We start from the raw sequence: 25214 nt of genomic DNA, 5'->3' as shown, positions 1-25214 counted from the left end.
TTAACTGCATGTTTTCTGGACCAATCTGCATTGTCACCATGTTATCAGTTCTCTGTAATTAAAATGATGAGTTGGACTTACTATGTAAAACTGCTTCATTTTATCCTAAAACAGCTCATTGGTCCCCTCTTTTCCCACATCAACTGCATCAAAACTAGTACATTTCTTTTTTTCTTTCTTTCTGTTTAAGTTTTGTTATGGAAAATTTTCAACATATCCAAAATGAGAAATAGTAAAATCAGACACCATGATCCATCACCCAGCATTCAGCAGTGCTGGTCGAGTACCTTCTCCCACCCACTCTGTACTCTGGGAAGACCTGGCTGAGGCTGAGTGCTCCACCCCCCGGACCAGACAGAGCCGCATCACGCTCCCCATGCAGGGCTCCCAAGCAGGAGTGGCTCTGAGTGGATCACTCTCTTCTCTCACCATGCACAGGAAGACTGAGTCAGAACTAAGTTCTTACATTTGGGATTTTACTCCAGAGAGAAAGGGAATCTTGGATATATCATTTAACCCTACATCTGCCAGAAGCACCCAGCACCGTGTTACTCTGTTTATTCTGGGCTAAGTTCGTACACAATTCAGTTCTTCTAATTACACCTAAGCCAACTTCTCAACCCAAACCATAGAACTTTTTTTTACAAGTCTGATATACGGCCTCAGACTCACTCCTTAGTCTTATACTGAAAAACATGCTTGTCAGAGCTCCCTGGTTTTACGTCTGTCTTTAACCTTCTCCACTTTAAGTGCTCCTCTTACAAGCACCGTCACTCCTGATCCTGGAGCCAGCAGCCCCGCGCCGCTCCTGAAAACGCCTTTCCATCTCAGGAGAACACTTTCCCCTCCCCAAACCTGCAAATAAACGTTGACAACCCTGCGCCCCAGTCCAGGTCTGCAGCCAACCTCCCACCATTAGACCGACAGCCCCGCGGGACATCAAAGTATCTACAAGCCCACTCTTGCTGGGTTACATTTCAGGTCCAGTTAGACTGAAGTCACTCAGTCAAGATACTTTCAAAGAGGACTCTGTGCTTATCTGTTGCCATTTCTGCCCTGAAGACTGTAATGAAACATTCTCTATACCTGATTTATGAGGCCTTCTTTGTAGAGAACAATAGCGCCCAGACTCTGCAGAACAGAGTGCTAATTAAAAATTCAACATGAAACCAACAGTATCATCAAGTATTCATTAGCAAGTACGTACAAGTCTGTATTGACTCCTTTCCTGAACTTCATTCTGCTATAAAATTTTGGTGTCAAGGGAAATTACAAAGCCATCCAGACCTGATATAGTTTTACTTTGTATTTACGTCGTATGTGGATGACTGTCACATAGCTGGTGTTCACTTAGATGGACCATTAGGAAAGGTGTTAGCAGTTTTGAATGCCGATAAGAGTCATTCCTCAGAGCTGAGGGCTTGTTCCTTATGATCAGTGTAAATCAAGGAGCTGACCGTACATCAAAGTACTGCTGTCTTCTCCAGCGGGCTTTCTGTACTGATGGAAAACACTGGAGGCAAATTTGTGACCCACGTCTATCAAGAGACCAGACCTCACCACCTCACTGCATGCATTCTGAGTGCCATTCACTATTCTACACTCAGCTTCACTTGTGTTTGCAACCCTTATTTTGCTGTTCTGTTTCATTTATCCTACCGCCTTTTACGTACTGTGTAAGCCCCCTGAATCCTGCTGGAGACAGAGGAGTATCACAAAGACTCAAGTGTACTGAGACCCTGTTCTGTGTGAGGCACAGTGCTGGGCTGAGGGCACAACGGTGGATAAAGCCACCTCTGCAGGAGACATTTACACAGACATCTAAAATGTAAGGAGTGTGAATGCCATGTAAACAGTCCAACATGATGCTATTTCCAAGGAGTGGTCGAGAAAGGCTTTGGGGAAGGAATGGCATTTGAGGGTATTGGAAGATGAAGTGTTTAATACATGGGGGAAAAAGAAGGCCTACATCTAGGCAGAGAGAAGAACCAGGCAGGTCCAGCACAGCACGTATATGATGGTGTGAAGACCCACGGCTGGTCCAGGCTCAGTAGGAAATGACTCCATCTCAGGGGATGAATGCTGCTGGGGGCAAAGGGGAAGGCGGGGGCACCGAGCCCACAGCTGCCCCGCTGAGCTAAGGACGGAGGAGGGAAGACGTGAGGTTTCACAACAGACCCACCATCCAGTCACTGGAGCAGGCGGAGGAGGGCACGGAGGTCTGAGAAGAAAAGCTGAGACCCGAGGAGAGCACAGAGGCGCGGCGCCTTGCACAGGGCCCTGGGCTCAGCCAGGCCACAGATCCTTGCGGAATCAATGAAAACAACTTCAATTTTCTCTGCAGCATACGTGGGCCCTTTGAGTTACAGCACCAGCCACCATCATGCAGCTGGTTGCTGTGGCAGATAAAACCAAGGACCCAGCCGGCCACGCCGTGGGCTTCAATCTTTGTAAACGAACCTGAAGGTGTGGGCTCTGCTTCCAGGCTGCTCCCCTCAAGTCTCCTCCCGTATCTGACCATTCTCCTACAAACCGTCACTATACTGCCAGTGACTGAGCACACGTGTCGGGCTCTGGCCCGTCTACCTAAGCATAACGTGGAATGTGCTGACTGACCCAGCCGCCCACTCTCTCTTCTGTCCAGAGGCCAGACGTGGGGGGACTCGCCTGTGAAACAAACCTGCCTATTAAAACAATGATCTGATCCTCTGTTCAGCTCTAAAGCAGTTTAAACCTGACGATTCCTTGGTGCACAAGGTTTTAAAGTCCTCCAGGAGCCTCCGTGCAGCATGCCAACGGCGTGGGCGGCGTGGCTGGGCACGCCTGTCCTCAGTCACCAGCCTCTGAAGGCCGACAGCTCTTATCCTCCGCTAGAATCTCCCGTGACGGCAGGTGGGCTGGACTTCACTGAGCTGCTTCGGCCTGAAGCCCTCGTCCCCCGAGAGGAGCCCTGATCCCCAGCCTTGTTCTCGAGTGTTCCCCGGCCTCGGGGTGCAGCAGGTACAAGACGCAGCGTGTCTAAAAGCAGCACGTGTATTCAGGCTTTCAGCCACACTTCACGGGGAGAGGACCGCCAGTTCCTCTTTGGGTGAAGCGAGGGGAACCCCACGAGGGGAATTCCCTGGGCACCAGGTACCCAGGAACACGTGTGATTCTCAAATCCATGTAACTATGAAAAATATGCCTTCAGAAAGTTCTTAAGGCCATTCTGATGTTTGTAACACATAATTATTATTTGAATCACATTACACATTTAAAACCTGTAAAAATTTCAGCCTACATCAGATTTATTAGCAGTAAAACATGTTTTCCAGCCAAATGGATGGCTACCCTGCCCTTCTGGCCAAACTGGGTTTTGAGTTAACAACTGGGAAAACCTTACATTATTGAAAAGTTATCTATCAAGGTGGCCCCTTTTGAGTCTCATGTACGTGCACACGTGCGTGTGTGTACCTGTGTCTGTGCGTCAGACTCTTCAACAAAGAACACTCAGAGTTTGGATGTAAGAAAAATCATCATATAATTTTTACATAATTAAAAAAAAAAAACAGGACTGGACACCTGAGAACAACTGCTGAGCACTGCGTGCTTTCATGTAAGAAGCCCTTTACAAGCATTAAGTGTTCTTTATTCACAAAACCTCTAGAAGGTGGTCACCATCATTAGTCTTTCTTCCTAACAGCCACAGACAGCACAAGCGAGTGAGCAATGCGGTCAGCGGTCAGTGAACAACAGAGCTGGATCTGAGCCTGGACAGACCATCCCCGGGGTCTGAGGGTGGGGGCCCCACGGCACTGTGAGTCTCGATGTGGGACCTTGCCCTGAAACCTGGAGACCTTCCACAGCACCCACCACCAAGCCTGTCCTCTGCCGTTCGCTAAGTATGAACTGTATTGTTTTATAAACTCTAAGGTGTGTTTACGTTCTTCCCTCTGATAATCCACAGATGTGGCAACAAATGATGCAGTAAGCCCATAATGAGAAGTGGAAAAGGAGCCCCCAAAGATGACAGGAAAACAGACGCGAAATACTTTACACCAAACACAGTAAAATCAGGGACAAAAAGTTTTCGGACTCAGGCAGAAGAACCAACTGTGTTCTAGGAGCTTTTCTTCTCTGTTAGCTGTCCTGAACACGATTGAAATTAAAGCGCACAACAGGGACAAACCTGAAGACAACTTACCTGTCTCTCAGAAACACGCGATACTTCCTACGTAAAATCAAAAACTGAATCATAGAAAACCCAGCAGAAATATTCTGGTACCTCCTGGAGTGGGGGCGGCAGTGGGGACAGGGGTTGTATGAGAAATGCCATACATCTCAGGGCCTTTCCAGAGCAAACAGCCCTGAGGTCTCCAAATGGAGAGCAGTACTCAGACCAAAGGTCCTGCATGGGGCAGCCTGTGGCCCACGGTGCCAGAGCCAGGGCTCTAGGAGGCTTCAACCTGTTCTGTCTATGGAATCATCTTCTCTCTTCTAGTGCAAGGAATGGTAATTTTGACAAACAATGAAAGGAAAAAAAAAATTTCAAGAAATAACATCCTTAATGCCTAAGAAGTGCCAGAGGCAAATTAATGGAGATATTTACTAAACAAAGACGCTTGTGAAACTCCTACTTTGAAGAGCCAGTAGCCAGTTCTCTATGAGAGTCCAGCGAAAGTCTTACCCCCTAGACCTGCAGGTGCAGACAGGACACCCGCCTGCAGTCCACGCCCGGGAATGGTTAGGTCCCACCGGTGTTCAGCTGAACAGTACTTACATTTAATGCAGCTTCTCCACACTTTTCAATTGCTGCAAGACCCTGATTATGAATGTGTGTCTCCAGGAGTTTTTTCAATTCTCCCAGGCCATCTTGGATTCTAGATACAAGATTATACATGCGACCCAAATCTGAAAGAAGAAGGTGCCACCTTTATGCATCAAAACAAACTTTGCAAATCCATCCCACTAAATATGTATTTATAGAGATGAAAGGTGCAGTGAAATAAAACCACTCTGTTTTTAGACCTAATAATCAATTGCACTTAATTGTACTCAAATATTTCATATTTAGCCAAAAGTAACAATGAAATCATGTGATTATGAAAGCATATTTCTCCCTTGCCAGGAGAAACCACTGATATAACAGAAAAAAGATGAGCAGGAACTACAGGTGATGCTTCACGATTGAGAAACTGATTATGCCTAATACATAATAGGCACTCAAATATTCTTTACAAGAATGAATAAATTTAAGGAGTATTTATGAATATCCATCTCAAGTATACAAACAATTCAGCCAAAAAAGGGCCCCCACATTCTTCACTTAATATATGCATGGCACATGGCTGATTTATGAGCACCAAAGAATAAAAGTCCTGCGTCAATCTTCTACTGAGCTCCTCACATGTTCCAGGAAAACAAGGAAAGGGTATGGGAAATACTTTTGCAAAACAGCAGCCCTCTCATCTCTAAGAGTTTTCAGCATAAAAGTCACATACTCGCACGCACCAAGCAGTGGCAGCATCACTGAGCGCAGAGTGTGTGGGCAAGTCAGGACTCCAAACCAAACTGAAAAGACGCTCTTCCTCCAAAGTCACCCCCAAAACACGCTGCAGACATCTGAGAGCAACACACCACAAGGTACACACACACACACAGCCCTCTTAAAGAATGGCTAGTGTTCACACAACTTCACGATCACAGATCGTAATAAACATCCACGCGCTCCGAATCTCAGTGGCTCACCCTCATTTTTGTCGGCGTCCAGCAGGTTCTGGAACTCCGTGTGGAAGATCTCCAGGTGTTTCTCGATGAGCACCTGCTCGCACTTCCTGGCGAGCTCATCCTGCGTGCTCTCGTGAAGGTACACCTGGACCCTGCGCTGCTCCTCCAGCAGACGAGCCTCCGCCTGTGGGAGTGAACTCAGGTCAACGGTTTGGACTTGCGTCTTTTTAAACAAAAATAATGACAAATTCAACTCACAATCCTGCCCTACCTAGTATGAGGAAGAAAACAAGAGAAGGGAAGGGGTCCTTCGATTTGGGCTGGGGTGGGGAGGGAATGCTAACCACAATAACTGGTCCCTGGAGTGTACCACTTCCTCTGTAACCTATATTTTTGTTTCCAAGTCCTCTTCAGATGACTTCAACGAGGTTATCATGATTAACCATCCAATGTCCTTACATCAATCTTCTTCCTACAGATACGTGCTGTTTCACACGTTTTTGGGGTAATACCCTTATCGATACTCTGCAATTTAAGACGTATAGACTGTTTATTTCTGGAACTTCTCATTCAATATTGTCAGAGAGAGGCTGTCTGTGGGTGACTGAAACCGTGAACAAGGGGGGACTACTGTCCACAGGCCAACCTCCTTTTATTGTGCTTTGGTACTGGTTTTTGTTTTTTAAATAGGAACTGAAGGTTTGTGGTGACTCTGAATTATGCAAGGCTGTCACACACCATTTTTCCAAGAGCATGTGCTCACTTTGTGTGTCTATGCCACATTTCAGTTATTCTCAAAATATTTAAACTTTTTTCATTATTATTATTTGTTAAGCTGACCTTTCGTCAGTGATCTTTGATGTTGCTATTATAATTGTTTTGGCATCATTTAGTAATCTCAGGGACAGAGGAGCCTAGTGGGCTGCCGTTTATGAGGTTGCACAGAGTCAGACACGACTGAAGCAACTTAGCAGCAGCAGCAATTAAGTATTTTCAAATTAAGGTATGTACATTGTTTTTTTTTCAGACATAATGCTATTCTCCACATTTCACAGACTACAGTAAAGTGTCATGACCGGGGAAACCAAAAAACCCAAAGTCCTGGGTATGAAGTCATTAGGTTTTAGGAGGGACAGTGATTTACATTATTTGTTGACTTGACGGTAAGTAAGCTCGTGATCACCATTGTACTTGGCAGATAATTATATCAGAGTACAAATTCAAAAGGACTAAATAAAATTAAGCAAAGACTGTCTCTATTAACTCTATTAGGATCAGTATACAGGAAAAACAAAATGAAAAAATGGATCAAAAAGCAGTAAGAAAATTCCTAACATGTATTTTATTTTTAAAACTTAAAAAAAAATGACACTAGAAACCTAGAAAGGTGAAATATTCGTTGGAAGCTCACCACAGACTCAGTCACAGGAGAAAGTAAGATACACTGAAACTAACGTGGCTGAGGCTTGCTCACTTGCTGACACCATCAGGAGCAGGGAAGCCACAGAGTCTCAACTGCTTCCCCTGAAGGACAACTCAAGAAAAAGGAACACAGACCCCAGAGAATCTGTACATCTAGCCCAAACGGGCTGCTAAAAGGAGAGTAGTTCTTGAAAGTTGATGTTTTATCTCAATACTGTTCATGAGTTTTGTATTTTACTTTCTAATAGAGTGTTCGGATATAAACATAATTTCTCAAGTTACTGAATAAAATGTTCCATATTTTACCCTATATATCATCAGGCATACACTGGAGGTTCTGATGCATACTCATGGCCAAACATCAAATAATACATAATAATGATGATGATGATGATGATAAAGTATCCTCATTTTACAGATAAGGAAACTGAGGACTAGACTTTAACCCCCATTTTACTTAGACACATAACCCAGTGTGACAATTTTCAGTTAGACACATAGCTGAGATGCAAGCCTACAGCTAGTGGTAACAGTAGCATTGTTCAGACGGTTAAATTCCAATTTTAAGCCTACAGAATCTCTACATGATGAATTTTTCAAATGGAATGGCTGTCACGTTTGCTAAGACCCAACCAGATTTGGGCCAAACCTTTAACCCAAGAAGCCCCATTTAAGATAGCCAGGATGCAGGTAGCACATTCTCCCTTGAAGGCAGGGCTCAGACTGGGTTGAAACCCTAAGTCTATAAAGCGGATTTCCATGCACCAAAGCACTACCACCTTCCTCGGTGTGGACAGCAGGTAACTGCAATTCACTAAGAAGCCCATGAAATGAAAAGGCCTAAACCACACGTGTGGATTTGTACCTTGATAAAAGGCCACTTTTAAAAAACATACACAGTTTTAAAAGACTCACCATATATAGTACAGTTCAATAAAAGATGTGTTTATGAAAACTACACTGTAAAAATCAGTGCTTAGATTTAAAACTGATTGGTCAGGCAGCTGTTTCAACTCTCAATAAGCTGGTTAGCTTCCAGACTGGCACACGAAAGCTAATTTAACTCGTAAATACACAAAGAACCATCACTTTCCCAAGTGTAAGAGTTCTGCGGGGTTCCACTTCTGTTAGGTTTTCAAGGATCAAGTATTTGTCTGTCAAGGACTTTTAACTTCAGACTTGTAAGACCCACTTATAATTACTATCTCTTATGGGAAAATGTACTAGGAACGTCATGGACAAATTGAGAAGGACTTTATGTGGTTAGACAGGGGAGCTGTCGCTCTCCTTGACTTTTGGTTCTCAGCGCATGGAGAAAGTGACTCTGCAGTGACTCTGCTCTCCAAGTGAACAGACAATAAAAGGAGAAACGGGTGTCAGACACACAGCCCCAGACTCCCTGGAAGTCTCCTTGCCCATCTAGGTCAGGGGTTGGCAAACTATTGCCTGGGGGCAAAATTCTGCTGGAAGGAAACTGGTACTGGAACGCGGTTTAGATGTTGCCACGGCTGCTTCTGCGCCACAATGCAGAGCTGAATGGTTGCAGACAAGACCACATGTGCACAAGGTCTGAAGTATTTACCATCTGGCCCTTCACGGAAAGTCTGCTGACCTCTGACTGAGGTCACTCCTCTGAGCTTAAGTCTGGGACACCGGTATTTCCGAGAAGGGAAGTTAGAATAATTCTCGTAGAACTGTACTGTGACATCACTTAATGTAGAACATTTATGATGCAGAGACCAATCCCCAATCTTCTCATCTAAGATTTCGATCCTGTTCTTTCAGAAGGACCTCTCTAATACACACTGGAAGGTTGTGTTAAACAGATTTTTAGGAGAGATCTCAGAAGCAAAAAAGTAAAAAGCTTAAAGTTTACAGAAAAAAATGTGTTTCTTAAATACTATTTTTTCATTGATGTAAGACCGTGGCTGCCATTAGATACACATGTACATTCTAGGAGAGAGTGTTCAAACACGTACGTCATTCAGCTGTAACAGTTACATCCTCCACACAGTAGGAGAACATGAGCCACGATTATTAAACTAATTTATACAAGCTCCTTAGTGAACGGGGAGAAACCATGTGCACCTGCTGCAAACACCACCGGATAACAGTGCCCAAGAAACGACTCTGAAGGAAGCTCATATATGAGTAAAAAGAGTAATTTATTTGAGCAGCAGTAACTTTTAACTTAAGTCTACTTTAAGTATGTTTAACCTTACCTTTTTCATATATTCAGTAACCGGGTTCTGCTGCAAGAATTCGGTACTCTCTCTGGTATAAAATCTTTCTGTGTCAGCCAGAAACTGAGATTCAAAGGATTCTTTGTACACTGTTAGCGTAGGGCCCTTTGCAAAGGCGTCATCTTCATTCAGTCCCAGCTCCACTGGAAGTAAACAGAACTATGTTTCAACCGCCTCATTATTTTTGGTTATATTTTAAGGAATATATATTTTACTTTAGGTGTAGCTTTCAGTTTAAGTTATGTTGAAAAGGTAAGAATAAAATTGCAGGGCAAAAGGCAAACTTATTTTCTGGTATTTAAGTGCATTTTGCATAAAAGAAAAAAAATCCAAGACACACAAAGGCAAGTGATTCTGACCGACAGCCAGGCATGCTTCAAAGTTCTCATCAAGTTCATTAAGAGAACATCTTAATATTTCTAACGCTTAAAAATAATAATGCTTAATTTTAAACTTTCAAAGAAATAGAACATTACTCAAGTTTTAAAACACTGTGTTACTTTATTGGCTTCTTAATGGCAGTTGTTCAAGATGAATACAGATTTCTGGTTATCATTCAGCTCCATTAATGACACTCTAAGCATATATAAGTGCTTAGTTTTCAGTCTATACAGGTATATAGATCCAGTAATTCAGTATGAAACCAGAAAAGAAAATAATTTAAATGTCAAATGTCTAGTCCATCAAAATCTCCTTAAGGCATGAGGATAAACAATCTTTATAATGGATAAAATCAAACATAATCACACTGACACAAAGAGAATTATGAGTACGTTGATAAATGCCAACAATATTCTTGATAATACTATTTGAAAACAAATCTATTGCGTCACTGTTATCACTGCCACTGATATCAAAGCTTTCACTAAATTAAAGGGAAACTGCTTACCATAAGACTGTACAACTCCACTTATCAGTCTTGTATTGATAGTTTCACCATTTCTTTCTTTTTCAATAAGTTTTAAAACAGCATTTGTTACCTTTAGAACAGATATAGGAAAGAGACATGAAGATTACAGACTATGGTATGCATCAATATTATGTTACTACATAGCTCTTAAACATTTAAATCTGCCAAAGGCAAGATGAGAGGTACTCTGAGGATATTATAAAGAAGTGAGGAAGACAACGCCTAAGGTATGAGACCTGCGAGGGGTTTTAAAAGGAAAAGACGACACGCACAAGTAGTACCTGTTTATTCAGTGGCCTGAAAAGACAGTCTCTCCAAGTCACCAATGCAAGCTGGATGAAAAGAAAGAGCAACAGTGTTAAATGGCTATACTTTTACTATGTTTTTTCAAAGCTGTGGGAGACAGCCTTAATCCCAGATTATATGTATCAATCTTTTAAATTATAAACTTGGCAAAAAATCATGATGAAATCAGAGAGCCATTCTCTTGAGTTAAAAATGTCTCTTTTCTCTTGCCTGTTCAATTTTGTCTGACTCTGCGACCCCATGGACTGTAGCCTGCCAGGCGCCTCTGTCTAAGAATCTTCCAGGCAAGAATACTGAAATGGGTTGCCATTTCCTACCCCAGAGGATCCCGACCCAGGGGTCAAACCTGAGTCTCTTGTGCGTCCTGCATTGGCAGGCAGATTCTTTACCAGTGCACCACCTGGGAAACCTTTATTATACATAAAGTATTCAAATTTCCCATTTTACTTATGTGTGTGCATATGACGCATTTTTTAAAAAAGCTTTTGAAACTTCTCATAGAGGGTATGTCAGACGACTACTATAAAATGCTCGCCGCCCCCCCAAAAGGGAAATATTAATTCATATATGGCTTTTAAACTGTTGAGAGAAGTATTATTCAGTTAAATTCAAACTTAAGGGAATTTAATACTCAAAAACTGCTGAGAAACTTAAATAAATGCAGTCTTATTTCCCCCCAAATTTAACCACAGATAAAACTAGGTTTATACATACAGTTCTGAAAAGATTCTATGTAAATTTCATTTACAAAATGAAAAATTTCTGCCAAAAAAAGGGCAGCATGAAAGCAGTATTTAAGAGAAAATATCTTTAATAAGATATGAACAATGTACACCCAAGTCTTCTATTAGAATAAAAAGGTGATTTCAGAATTAGGGACTAGTCTGTCAAAGAAGATGCTGGGAAGGGAAGAGTCTTAGTTTTTCAGGAGAAATGCCCCCTGGGGGGCAAGGTTTGGGAAGTAACTCTCCAGGTGCACACCCTCTGTTCCAATTCCCCAGGGCTCCTCGGTGCAGAAGGGAGGCAGGGAACATGCCGTGTGCGGCCATCAACGTCTACTGAAGACACTACACCTTCAAAAATAACTCTTTCCCAACATTTTTCTAACTTGAGACAGCATAAGACAGATGTGATTTAACTCTGGACAACTGGTTGCTTTGAAGGAAGAAAGGCAAGATTAAGAGAGCAGGACCAAAGGTAGGCCAGAGGAAGTTCAGAGGGACAGAATCAGGGGGAAAGTCCTGCTGCATCACTTCAATATGTGGATAATAAAATTAATTTATGTCCTCTGGTTGACTTGAAAGGAAACTGACAACCTTCTGTAACTGAAGAGAAAGAAAAAATTATTAGGAAAAAAGGAAAACTTTATAATTCATGACAAAGCATCCCCATCTCCTGGAGATTCTGGAAAATGCAACAAGAGATCACCATGTGAGAACCGTTTCATGTATCAATTGGTACTTGCACTGTGAGTTCAACAGCCTCATGGAAGAGCACGCAGAGGAAACACTGTTTCCAGACAGGGGTGTGGACTGGCCTCTGCTAAAGAGTGCACGTCTAAACCAACTACAGCATTTAAGGGTGTAGAAACTATCAATTTTGAAAGTTAAAAGAAAAAAAGCAGTCAAATTTTGAAAACAGTATATAAAAAGTTTAAAGACCATAATGATTTGTAGGAGCCTGTGACATTACTATAGGGCACACATACGGTGCTTTCAGTCAGGGGGAAATCAAAATCATGCTGATTCCCACAGACAATCTTCAGTCTCAAGAAGTTATTTTTAACGAAAAAGGCAAACTACATGAGGCTCAAATCAACACTAAACATAGAAAGCTTTGTTAAAGCTATGTTACAAAATATTATAAAGAAGCAGTTAATAGTTTGGTATAGAAACTGAGCTATACAAATGATAAAAATTTGTTATGCATCTATGGTACGTTATGTTTTTCTTTTAATTAAACTTGTAAAGCTACAAAGCACTGCTATTAACAGCAGCACTCGTGGGTTTGGAGATAATCTCATATATCTCCAGTTCTCAAAAGAACTGACATTTTACACCATTCAAAAAACGTACTGTCTGTGTATCCGAGCCCATTATGAACACAGAGGCTGTTCTGGGAGTCTAAGTTCTCCCTTAACTGGTTCTCAGACTAGAATGAGCATCAGAACCACCTGGAGAGCCTGCTAACATCACGCTGGCCAGCCCCACCCCCAGAGCGTTCAGTTAAGCAAGTCTTGCTTGAGGCCCAAACATTTGCCTTTCTAACAAGTTCCCAGGTCACAATGATGCTGAGGGTTTGGGGACCACACTTTGAAAACCAACAGGGCTTGGAAAAAGCTTCCTTGACTGAAGAAACATACTAATGAAGGTGTTTTAACAATTTAGACTTTGCCTTTTCAGAATTTATTTTTCTGCAGTCTTTTAAAAACCCATCCATTTTGAACTCTGTGTCATTACTTCCTAAAGTGAGTGGGCAGGATGGAAGTTCACATCACAGTCCACTCCTGGAAGCAGTCTCCCTGACCCTGAAAGGCCACAAGACTGACTACGGAGGCCCGAGTCCTGGGGAGGGGGACCTGCTTTGCCTGCAGGACCTGCTGTGCTAAGATGGTGACAGCTCCAGGCTCAGCCCCACGGTCGGCTTTTTAAATCAGTAACTGCAGAAGCGTGCAGGCTGTATTTTAGAACTTCCAATTACTCATTCTCCTCCTGTCTTGCCACAAAACATCCAAGGGCCATTTTTTGAAAATTAGCTCGCTAGTCTGAAAGCTGCTCACTATCTGCTTAGATCCCTTGCTGGAAAGGAAACATCTCCAAGAAAAACACACATCTGAAAGGTGTGTGGTCAAATCTTACAGAATAGATTTCATAGATTCCCTTCCGTCCTTCGTCACATTCGCGGCGAACCCAATGTCTATTGAGGTAGGCACAGATCCCGTTCAGCACTTTGCTTGAAAACCGGTAGTCTTCCCATTGCTGAGTGTAGAACTTCAGTACACTCTCATCCATCAAATCTTCTCCGTCCTAGAAACAAGGCAACTAAAGCTTTAAGATGACTAATTTGTCACGTGATGAATTAAAGATAAGAGTTCACTGAAACAAATCTATTGCATTAAGATACATTGATGCTCATGGTTTTAGACAGATGGGTTCTTTATTCTGTACACAAAACACACTCATTTACTACAAATTCTCACAAGAATGTACTCCTGAGGGTTAGACTAAAGAAAATTTTAACAAAAATACTTTCATTCCAAACTGGAACTTTTTTCACAGTATTAAATATGCATATACATTTGTAAAAGACTGAACTTGCAGAATATGAGAGTAATTCCTTTATATTCATATAGGGGCAGGTTAAGGAAATCCCTTATTTTTTGATAATTCCTCTGTTGAAAAAGATATCCAATTAACAATTTAGGTCATGGGGCCAATACTATTTCATTTTTTAATGTATCTTCTTTCTTCATTAAATATACTTAAAAATTATAAAAATTACTTTTACTGAAATTTCTACAACTTAAACCGCAAATCTTTATTGAAAGGAAACTAACTTGAAACTTTTTCTTAGGTATTAATAACATCTACAAATGACATCTTACCCTTTAAACATGGGGCATTAAACGGCAATATCATTAAAATGTGCTGCAGGAGAAGAGAAATCCCGGGAGCTCGGGGGAACTGGTGGTGGTCAGCCCCTCCATGAACTCGGGGTCTGGGGCTACCCCTGAACTTCTCAGCCTCAGGCCCTCCAACTGGCAGAATAAAAAGGCTACAGGACAAAGCTCCAGAAACACACGGGTGCACAAGTGACCCAACAAGCCACGTGGAAACCTGACCATATCTTGATACAACCAAATTTGTGTTCATTTAGATTTAAATAACAAGGGATGAACCCGAACATGTAATGCTAAGCTCTTCTGGATGATACCAGATGACCTTTTTTAGAAATTAAAAAAAAAAAATATCGCTGATGGCAGGCCTATCAACACCTTTCACAACATAACACGCTGTTCGTCACTTCGATACTAAAGAATAATGAATCCCAGTGTTCACTTTACAAAGTGTTGCGAATCAGAGCCAGGAGGACACAGTGGCTTCATCAAGACTGCTTGGGAATGTGAAAAAGATATTGTCTTGGTCACGACTGTGCTCATTCAACTCTGCTCTGTTAAATGATGTTCAAGTTTCCAGTCACCTTGCAAAATATATTAAGAAAAACAAATCTGGAGCATGCTGGAGTTTTTTGGACATTATTTGTGTAAATAAAAAATCTCTATACACACGTGTGCAGAACACATTGGAAAAGTGTGATTACCAGAGGCTGGATAACCCTTAGTCACTCATACACTTAATACAGAATATTACAGTGGGTTCAAAATACACATAGGTAACTTGAATTCATAATTATATGCTTTAAATTAATAGGTTCATCGCTTTCTAACCACCAAACATCAAATGGTTAGTAATTTAAGCAAAGTACTACTATAGGGAAAGGCATCAGAAACTTCTAATCTAAGAAGTTAACAGAACACGGCTTAGGAAGGTTTCATCTTCATAACGGGGAAACGACCTAAGAGCAGCACCTCTTCAGGCGCAGACACGTCAGTGCCAAGAACAATGAAAAATTAATTCACAATTGTTATTTCACTACTTTTAATTTTTTTACATTCTATTATATTATAAATGTTCAGTATAAATGTAAAACATCTTACCTTAAGAAGATTTGTCAAGTAATTCTTCAGGAACTCTTTAAGCCGTTTGTACAATTCCAAGCCCACAAACTGAGCTCCCCCCGGCGTCTGCCCCTTTTTCGATTTAGAAGGAGGGACACCAGCCCCTCGAGCTTGGTTTGACTGGTGAACACTTGTGCAGTAGTTATAAACGTGACTTGGAGAAAAGTCAAGGAAATCAATGGGCATCATCAATGTCAACAGTCATTATTAACACATAGTTTCTTACAAGATACGGCAGTGTCAATGTTTCCAAATATCAACAGAAACCTGTTAAAACCAGAGTAAAGATCCCATTTAGACACCAATCAAGCGAAGAGCCAGCCAGCTATGAGGATGGAAGTTTCTGGAGGAAGTCACCAAGAGAATTCTGGACCTTCCAGATCATCTAATGCCATTACCTTGTGGGAAACTGTCCCCAGAGTGGATCAGAAGGTAAGAAAAGTGGCAAATGGTACAGAGAGAAAGTTGCAAGTGAAAAAAAAAAAAAAAAAGCAATTATCTACTTCAGGAAAAACAAAAAGCTATGACCATAGTCTATTATGATGCTTAAGCTATGAATATTTCCAAAAATATACGTTACAAATATAAAAATATCCAAAACCTTTAAAATGATTTGTAAGTGGATTTAACCAAACTACATGGCAAATAGATGGGGAAACAATGGAAACAGTGACAGACTTTATTTTTTGGGGTTCCAAAATCACCGCAGATGATGACTGCAGCCATGAAATTAAAAGATGTTTGCTCCATGGAAGAAAAGCTATGACCAGCCTAGACAACATATTAAAAAACAGAGACATTACTTTGCCAACAAAGGTCCGTCTAGTCAAAGTTATGGTTTTTCCAGTAGTCATGTATGGATGTGAGAGTTGTGGACTATAAAGAAAGCTGAGCGTCAAAGAATTGATGCTTTTGAACTGTGGTGTTGGAGAAGACTCTTGAGAGTCCCTTGGACTGCAAGGAGATCAAACCACTCAATCCTGAAGGAAATCAACCCTGAATATTCATTGGAAGAATAATGCTGAAGCTGAAACTCCAATACTTTGGCTACCTGATGTGAAGAACTGACTCTCTGGAACAAAGACCCTGATGTTGGGAAAGACTGAAGGCATGAGGAGAAGGGGACGACAGAGGATGAGATGGTTGGATGGCATCACGAACTTGGACATAAGTTTGAGCAAGCTCTGGCAGTTGGTGATGGACAGGGAAGCCTGGCACGCTGCAGTCCACGGGGTCACAAAGAGTCGGATACGACTGAGCGACTGAAATGAAATGAATGACACTCTGAAAATGAAAAATATTTAATAAAAAGCAGAAAACACAGTAGCTCAAGAGATGGAGTCCTCTATCACAGCTGAAACTCAGGGATGCCCAAGGCTGACCAATCACAGAGGAGCAATACCACGCACTATGGAGACAGATGGAGACAAGCTGTTTTGTCATAGCCTTCACTACTGTTTCAGTTCATCTGCGTGTGCTTTGTGTACGTTAGTTGCTAAGTCGTGTCTGACTCTGTGACCCCAGGCACTGTAGCCTACCAGGCTCCTCTGTGCATGGGACTACCTTGGATAAAATTAGGACACCGATACTTATTCAGACAGAAAAACCATGAAACCAAATATTCTGGTGTGTTTAAGAACTTACTATATAAAGATTATTTCAAGTCAGTGGATAAAGATTATTGAATAAATGGCATTATAGCAAGGGGTGGTTTAAAAATTTCGTATTCCAAAATATATTACAAATAGATTTAAGAATTAAAATATACAGAGAGAAGCCATGAAACAAAACAAATACACACAATTATTTTGATGGAGAAGGCCTTTCTAAGCAAAGTCCTATAACGACTTCATCTGAAATTCTGAAACTATTTTAGTAATAACTATCTTAAACTTACTATTTTTAATAAATTAAGGTAAATTAAAACAGGGTGAAAAAAATTCATCTCTAAAGAAACATAAGGATTCCAACTGAAAATCCAAAGGCTAGAAAGAAACATGTGTTAGTAGTTTAGGGGCCAAAAACCTAAGAAACGCTGCAATCTCAGTGGTAATCAAAGAAAGTGAAGTGAAAGTGTTAGTCGCTAAGCCATGTCCGACTCTTTGCAACCCCAGGAACCAAAACCTGCCAGGCTCCTCTGTCCGTGGAATTCTCCAGGCAAGAATACTGAAGTGGGCTGCACGCCCTCCTCCAGGGGAACTATGTCATAAAACACTAAGTCATTTGAACAAATATTTCAAATAGAGAATCATAGGTTATAACATACAACCAGCTGTCTCAAACTCACGACCCAGTGTGCACACACTTGTGCCACTCATTCCATCCGAATCCCCATCGACTTTCTGCTTGACTGGAACGAGTGTAACTGACACGTGCTCCTCCCCCTCCCGAAGGGCAAATGTCCACCAGCGTTTACCATTGCTATGAACGGTTCACACTTCACCATGTAACAACAGGGCTTCCCTGGTGCTCAGACGGGAAAGAAACCACCTGCAATGTGGGAGACCTGAGTTCGATCCCTAGGTTGGGAAGATCCCCTGGAGATGGGAATGGCAATCCACTCCAGTATTCTTGCCTGGGGAATCCCACGGACAGAGGAGCCTGGCAGGTACAGTCCATGGGGTCGCAAAGAGCTGGATAGGACTGAGCCAGTTTAACTAAACATGTAACGATTCGTGCAATTATTTTACATGTTTTCAAATTTTACAATACAAAAAAATTATAATGAACCGTACATTTGCTTCTGACAGCACAGTTTCAGCTGGTGGTGCAGTGGTAAAGAATCCACCTGACAGTGCAGGAGATGCAAGAGAGGCAGCTTTGATCCCTGGGGTCGGGAAGACGCCCTGGAGGAAGAAATGGCAACCCACTCCAGTATTCTTGCCTGGGGAATCCCACGGACAGAGCAACCTGGCAGGCTACAGTCCACGGGGTGGCAGAGAGTCTCATAATTCTCTAAAATATCTGTCATATATTTTGAGGTCCTGTTAATAAGCATACAAAATTGGAATTATATTCCTGGTGACTTGTTCTTTTTTATCATTAGGAAGTAACCGCATTTTTTCTTAACAACAGGGTCTTAAAAATCTATCATATCTGATGTTAATATGGGTTTTCCTATACTTTGCTTAGAATTTCTCTCAAGTACCTGTATTCCACCTCTTTAATTTCAACTTTTATGTATCTGTGTTTTGGTTTATCTATTGCAAATCACCACAGTAAAATTTACCTTTAAAAAAGAAACTGTTTCATCACTTCAGTTCAGTCGCTCAGCCCAGTCGTGTCCGACTCTCTGTGACCCCATGAACCACAGCATGCCAGGCCTCCCTGTCCATCACCAACTCCCGGAGTTCACCCAAACCCACGTCCATCGAGTCGGTGTGATGCCATCCAACCATCTCATCCTCTGCTGTCCCCTTCTCCTCCTGCCAGCAGTCTTTCCCAGCATCAGGGTCTTTTCAAATGAGTCAGCTCTCTGCAACAGGTGGCCAAAGTATTGGAGTTTCAGCTTCAACATCAGTCCCTCCAATGAACACCCAGGACTTGGTTTTAAACTTATACTGTTTTTATACTGATATATGGATTAATTTCTGCCACCTTGTCTTGCATTTTCTATTTTCATTATTTTTCTCTATGCCTCTCGTTTCCTCCCCTTTCCCCTTGCACTGGACCACTAGTTTCTTTACTCTACGGTAGTTCTTTCATGATGTTGGAGTTATGCATCATATCCATATGCTTGTGATAGTACCTTAAAATCTGACATGCATAGTATTTTGCTTTCACCGATTCTGGTAAATTCTTGGGTTATTTCCTCTTCAAACATTTCTGAGCTACGTTCAATTTTCTCCTGGAGGTTTCACAACTACATGTATGTTGACCATTTTTATTTCAGCTCCATATCTCAATTTATGTCCGTTACATCCATCAGTTTATCTTTGTTCGAACTTTTCTAATTTTTCTTGATCTACCTATCACATTGGGTTAAGTGATTCTCTTTCAACAATGAAAAATCTATCTTTAATAACTTTATTTTACATTTGCAGAAGTTCCCTACTTCTTTAAAATAATGTCTTATTTCCATAGCGTTTTGTCCCTTTATATTTTAGACTCTTTTATCACTAATGGTTTTCAATACACTTAGAAGTGCTCTCTAAAGGCCCTTCTGTTGGTATTCTTGAGGCTCTAGTTCTGCTGTTTGGTCTATATGCTGACTTGTTCACGTGGACCAAGACTCTCACTTAAACTTTTTTTTAACTCCCTTTCACATTTCAAACACCAGTTTTAGGTGTTTGGTTCCAGGGAGCTTTTTAGGTTACCTAGATCAGCCTGATCTCTATTTCTTGGCAATATATCAATCTCTAGCTATTAGACTAACAAAGGTCTTAAAAACAGTCAAACAAGTGCAGGAATAGGGCATCTATTCAATGGGGTCAGAGCTCATACTGCCACATATTTTTCTGGACTAAAATGTGCAAATATTCAAAAATCTCCAAGTGCATTCTCTTTGATACAGTCATTATCCTCACAAGCATTTACTGTACAGAAATTACCATGGAAATATACAATTACTTTAGTTAGCAAACTATGACAGCAATGCTGAAGATGGTAAAAAAAAAACTTGTAACATCCTATTTGTCAAACATAAAGAATTAGTTACATATATTGTTGGATCCTGAGGATATAATATGTATTTGTTTTTAACACTGTCACCGGATACAGAATATAAAAATGGTAATATATGTATCAAATTCACATATTTGGAGTCAAATCCAAGACTCCACTCATGATATGCATTATATTAAGTAACACTAGGAAAATACTGCCAATTATAATATGACAGAATGCATTCTTCGGTGGAATTTTTATATTCACTTTCTGAAAGATCAGTGGTTTAGACATAAAATGATGTATCACAACATTCTTATAAGCAAATAAAGAAAAGTTAAACTGGTTGACTCATTCTTAAAGGCCGTCCACAGCCTCACTCCTCTGGACCTGTGCGCCCTGAAGGCGATGCGTGTTTCCCACACAATGCCCTCCGCTGGACACCGAGAGTGACAGCCCCGGGAGAGCTGTCCACAGCCCCGCCCCGGCTTTTCCTCCGAATCTGCTCTCATCCGCTTTGTAAGTTTTGAACCTGAGCTTGCTTGATATTAAAAGGGTTTTTTCTTTTGGGGCAGATTCCTCCCATGGTCCCTAATGGTTTGCAGACTAAGAACAAGGCGGGGGTGGGGGCTCAGGGGCGGGGGTGAAGCCTGCAGAGTAAGCAGGCAGTGACCAACACCTGAGGGCGCACCTGGCCCTGGAAGCAATGGGCACGGCACATGCAGAGATCAAGACAGAGAGACGTTAACAAGATAATAAGTGGAAAGAGCTTAACTTAACAACTTAGAAATAAGCGTTTCAGTATATGGTTCCTTTGGACATATAAAGTTTACGCATCTCTTCAGGTATCAAAAAGCCATTCTTTTGGGAAAGCAGGGCTAGGGTATTTAACAACTTCTAACCACAGACTTCTTTCTTCTTCACAAAGTATTCTCTGTGCACAGAACACGCTCTCACCCCCACCCAACCGTTATTTCCTTTTAGCCTTACCTCCTCAGAGGACCTTGAAACAAGGCAAGGAACCCTGGGCCTCACAGAACAGACTGAAAGGAAAATTTTAATTGGGGGCTGTGGAGGGGGGCGGGGAGGCGCTCTTAAACGCTCTTTTAAAATTTCTACCCAGAGTTCAATTCCACTTTCATTCCCAAATTAGCATCACCCTCACCATTAACCAACCAGGCATGGAAAACATGAGGCAGTGCTAACTAGTATTCTTCAAAAAGGAAGGCAAAATAGGGTAATTTCAGATAAAATAAAATCAAGAGCGTTCATGTAGTATAGACTTAAATTCTAGGTACAGAGGAATTCATACTAGGTTGAATACTGGATCTTTAGAAAAGAATGAAGAGCATCAGAAATAATAAATAGCTGTGCAAATATTAAAGACTATTTTTCTTAATTCTTTAAAATACGAAGAATGATTTAAAACTAACATACATGATATTGTCTTGGGGGTCTTTAAGACTTAGGGACACCAATCCTATAGATCAGGGCCCTACCTTATGAACTCATTTAATCTTAAGTACTTCCCTAAAGGTCCCATCTAAATACTGCACAACTGGGGTCAGGGCTTCAACATGTGAATTTTCGGGCATAAGCTTCAGTCCACGTATCATACATGATTACATTACGTGAAATGTTCAGAACGGACAAATCTATAGACAGAAAGTAGATCCGCAGGGAGGTAGGGGACTAAGGAAGTAACAGCTCAAGGGTACAGGGTTTCTTTCTGAGATGAGAATGCTCTAAAATGTGATGATTGAATATACCTGTGAATATACTGAAAACAATTGAACATTTTAAATGGATGAACTGTATGGCATTGTGAATTATATCTCAATAAGACTGCTTTTAAAAAAATTCAACACAATACCAATTGTAATCCACCAATTTTTAGGGGAGAAATTGACAAACTGACAATAAAACTTATTATAGAGAAATGCAAAGGAATTAGAATAGTCAAAAAATCCTGGGGTAGAACAAAGTTGGAAGACTTATACTATCTGACTTTAAGAATTTACATAATGCTACAGTAAGAAATTATAAAAAATGAAAACAGCAACCAATAATCCCACATGAATATAGATGCAACCATACTTCACAAAATATAAACAAATCAAAGTAGTAATACATTCTCCCTTTACACTGGTCACATTTCAATGAGACAATTTTAGTAATAAAACCACATTTACATTGTCAATTTTAACAAAGGCACCAAACTGCCCCTCTGGCGGGAAACAAATGATGCTGGAATAACTGCAGAGCCACGGCAGCAGAAAGAGCAACCTCCAGCCCCACCTCACACCACACACAAAGACCCAAATGGAAAGGCCCAGACCACAAAGCTTTAAGAGGAAAACAGTATCTTTGTGATCCAGACACAGGTTTCTCATAGGCCACAGAAGATAACTGTAAAGGAAAAGAAACAAATTAGGTTTCCTCAAAATAAACTACCTGCTCACTCAAAAACACCATTAAGAAAAGAATAGCAAGCCTCAGAGACTGGGAGGAAAGATCAACAAGACATGTCTGAGAAAAAGCTGGCATCCTAAACAGAGAACTCCTACAACTCAATAATAAAAAGCATATTAATCCCCCCCAAAAACCCCCAAGACTCAGATACTTTACAAAAGATGACATACAAATGGTAAACTAGCACATGAAAATGACTCAACTTCATTAATCACTGGGGACATGCAAATAAAAACCATGAGATACCATGACACACACTTCCAGAATGGCTAAAATGAAAGAGAATGATGTTCCAAGCAGGCGTTGGCAATACTGTGGGGCAACTAGAATTCACAAACACTGCTCACATGAATTCAAAATGATACAGCCACTTTAGAAAAACAGCTGGTCAGTTTCTTACACTGTCAAACATACCATTAACACACAGTGCAGCAATTCCACTGCTCTGTCGGCCCGAGAGATATAAAAGCATTCTGCTCCCCAAAAGATCTCCACTTAGATATAGCTTTCCCGCCTGCTTTAGCCAAAAAAAATGGGTAACAGCCCAGGTACCTATCATTAGAAGAATGAATCAAGCAGCTGTGGTATTCATACAACGGAATATGACTTAGCAAAAGGGAGAAACTACTGCCACCTGGATAACACGGATAAATCTCAAAAATTCCCTGAATGAAAGCAGCCTCACGGGAAGGGGAACATACTCTCTACTGCCCTTTGGATGAACTCCTGGGAACTGCCAAACTAATCTATGGTAGCTGCCGTGGGGGAGGCCAGGATGCCCTGGGAAGCATCAAGGAACCTTCCACAGGGGTGAAGACACCCTCTATCTGGATAGGTTTTTGGGTTACTCAGGCAAATGTGCTAGTCAAAGCTTCTCCACTGGAAACTATAAACAAATTTCAAATTCTAATGATGTACATGCTCAAGCATTTACTGAGAAGTGTATTGATGTCTATAGCTTACTCTGAAACATGCAACATAAAATGGATGGATGGATATATGGATTCAGGGTAGAGAGAGACGTGATTGAGCAAGTCCAGTAAAATGGGTCTTCACCGTAAAATTCTTTTGACTTCTTTGAATGTTTGAAATTTTTTTATGATAAAAGGTTGAAAACTCCAGGACAGAAAATACCATGTAAAAACCTTCAAAGCAAAACATAAAAAACCTAAACTTCTGATGTCTGTTGTTGTTGTTGTTGAGTTGCTAAGTTGTACCCAACTCTTTTGTGACCCTAAGGACTGTAGCCCACCAGGCTCCTCTGTCCATGGGATTTCTCAGGCAAGAACACTGGAATGGGTTGTCATTTCTTCCTCCAAGGGATCTTCCCGACACAGGGATCAAACCGTCTCCTGCACTGGCAGGCGGATTCTTTACCACAGAGCAACCAGGGATGCCCAATTAGCTAAAGACAATTAGAAATGCTTTACAGAAATGCTTTACTATCTAAAACCAGAAGCAAAGCTACAAAGCCAGTCATTTACCTACTATGGCAGAAAGTGAAGAGGAACTAAAAAGCCTCTTGATGAAAGTGAAAGTGGAGAGTGAAAAAGTTGGCTTAAAGCTCAACATTCAGAAAACGAAGATCATGGCATCTGGTCCCATCACTTCATGGGAAATAGATGGGGAAACAGTGGAAACAGTGTCAGACTTTATTTCTCTGGGCTCCAAAATCACTGCAGATGGTGACTGCAGCCATGAAATTAAAAGACACTTACTCCTTGGAAGGAAAGTTATGACCAACCTAGACAGCATATTCAAAAGCAGAGACATTCCTTTGCCAACAAAGGTTCGTCTAGTCAAGGCTATGGTTTTTCCTGTGGTCATGTATGGATGTGAGAGTTGGACTGTGAAGAAGGCTGAAAGCCGAAGAATTGATGCTTTTGAACTGTGGTGTTGGAGAAGACTCTTGAGAGTCTCTTGGACTACAAGGAGATCCAACCAGTCCATTCTGAAGATCAGCCCTGGGATTTCTTTGGAAGGAATGATGCTAAAGCTGAAACTCCAGTACTTTGGCCACCTCATGCGAAGAGCTGACTCATTGGAAAAGACTCTGATGCTGGGAGGGATTGGGGGCAAGAGGAGAAGGGGATGACAGAGGATGAGATGGCTGGATGGCATCACTGACTCGACGGACATGAGTCTGGGTGAACTCCGGGAGTTGGTGATGGACAGGGAGGCCTGGCGTGCTACGATTCATGGGGTCGCAAAGAGTCGGACACAACTGAGCAATTGATCTGATCTGAGCAAATGCCTATATACCACTTTGGTCCTTTTATTATTTTTATTTGTTAAGACTTATTTTAACAGTGCTCTTAACTATGTTGTGACAGATTGATGGCCTGAGACAGGCTGCTAGGCTCCAACTATTTCAATATTTGAGTTGCTCAATTATGTTCATTTTCCCTAACTGTGCCTCTTCTCTGTGTGTGTGCTCAGTCATGTCCAACTCTTTGCAACCCCATGGACTGCAGCCCACCAGGCTCCTCTGTCCACGGAATTTTCCAGGCAAGAATGCTGGAGTGGGTTGCCATGTTCTCCTCCAGGGGATCTTTCCTATCCAGGGATCAAACTTGAGTCTCCTGAGTCTCCTATACTGGCAGGCAGATTCTTTACCATTGAGCCACCAGGGAAGGCCTCTTCATAAGGACGAGCTACTCTTGGTAACTGAAAGCTGGGTTTCACTCAACACTGTGCTTAGTTACTCAGTCGTGTCTGACTCTTCACAACCCCATGGACTGTAGCCCACCAGGCTCCTCTGTCCATGGGGATTCTCCAGGCAAGAATACGGGAGTAGATTGCCATGCCCTCC

The 25214-nt window shown here is 41.6% G+C and overlaps 1 protein-coding gene across 5 annotated transcripts in view; it reads right to left on the bottom strand.

Moving 5' to 3' along the window:
* The window catches only part of CUL1 (cullin 1), an 88042-nt gene that overhangs the window by 17170 nt on the left and 45658 nt on the right, over nt 1–25214 (bottom strand). For all 5 annotated transcript variants that reach the window (XM_061415020.1, XM_061415018.1, XM_061415016.1 and 2 more), the window contains exons 3-9: nt 15305–15479; nt 13446–13613; nt 10563–10613; nt 10261–10351; nt 9351–9514; nt 5728–5890; nt 4760–4890 (exon numbers count right to left, since the gene is read on the bottom strand). In XM_061415020.1, coding sequence (XP_061271004.1) covers nt 4760–4890; nt 5728–5890; nt 9351–9514; nt 10261–10351; nt 10563–10613; nt 13446–13613; nt 15305–15479 — 943 coding nt within the window. The remainder of the gene's footprint in view (nt 1–4759; nt 4891–5727; nt 5891–9350; nt 9515–10260; nt 10352–10562; nt 10614–13445; nt 13614–15304; nt 15480–25214) is intronic.

The sequence above is a fragment of the Bos javanicus genome, chromosome 4 (genome assembly GCF_032452875.1).
Source record: "Bos javanicus breed banteng chromosome 4, ARS-OSU_banteng_1.0, whole genome shotgun sequence".
NCBI classification, from domain to species: Eukaryota; Metazoa; Chordata; class Mammalia; order Artiodactyla; family Bovidae; genus Bos; species Bos javanicus.
The sequence above is the reverse complement of the archived record's forward strand: the minus strand, read 5'-3'. Positions and strand labels throughout refer to the sequence as shown.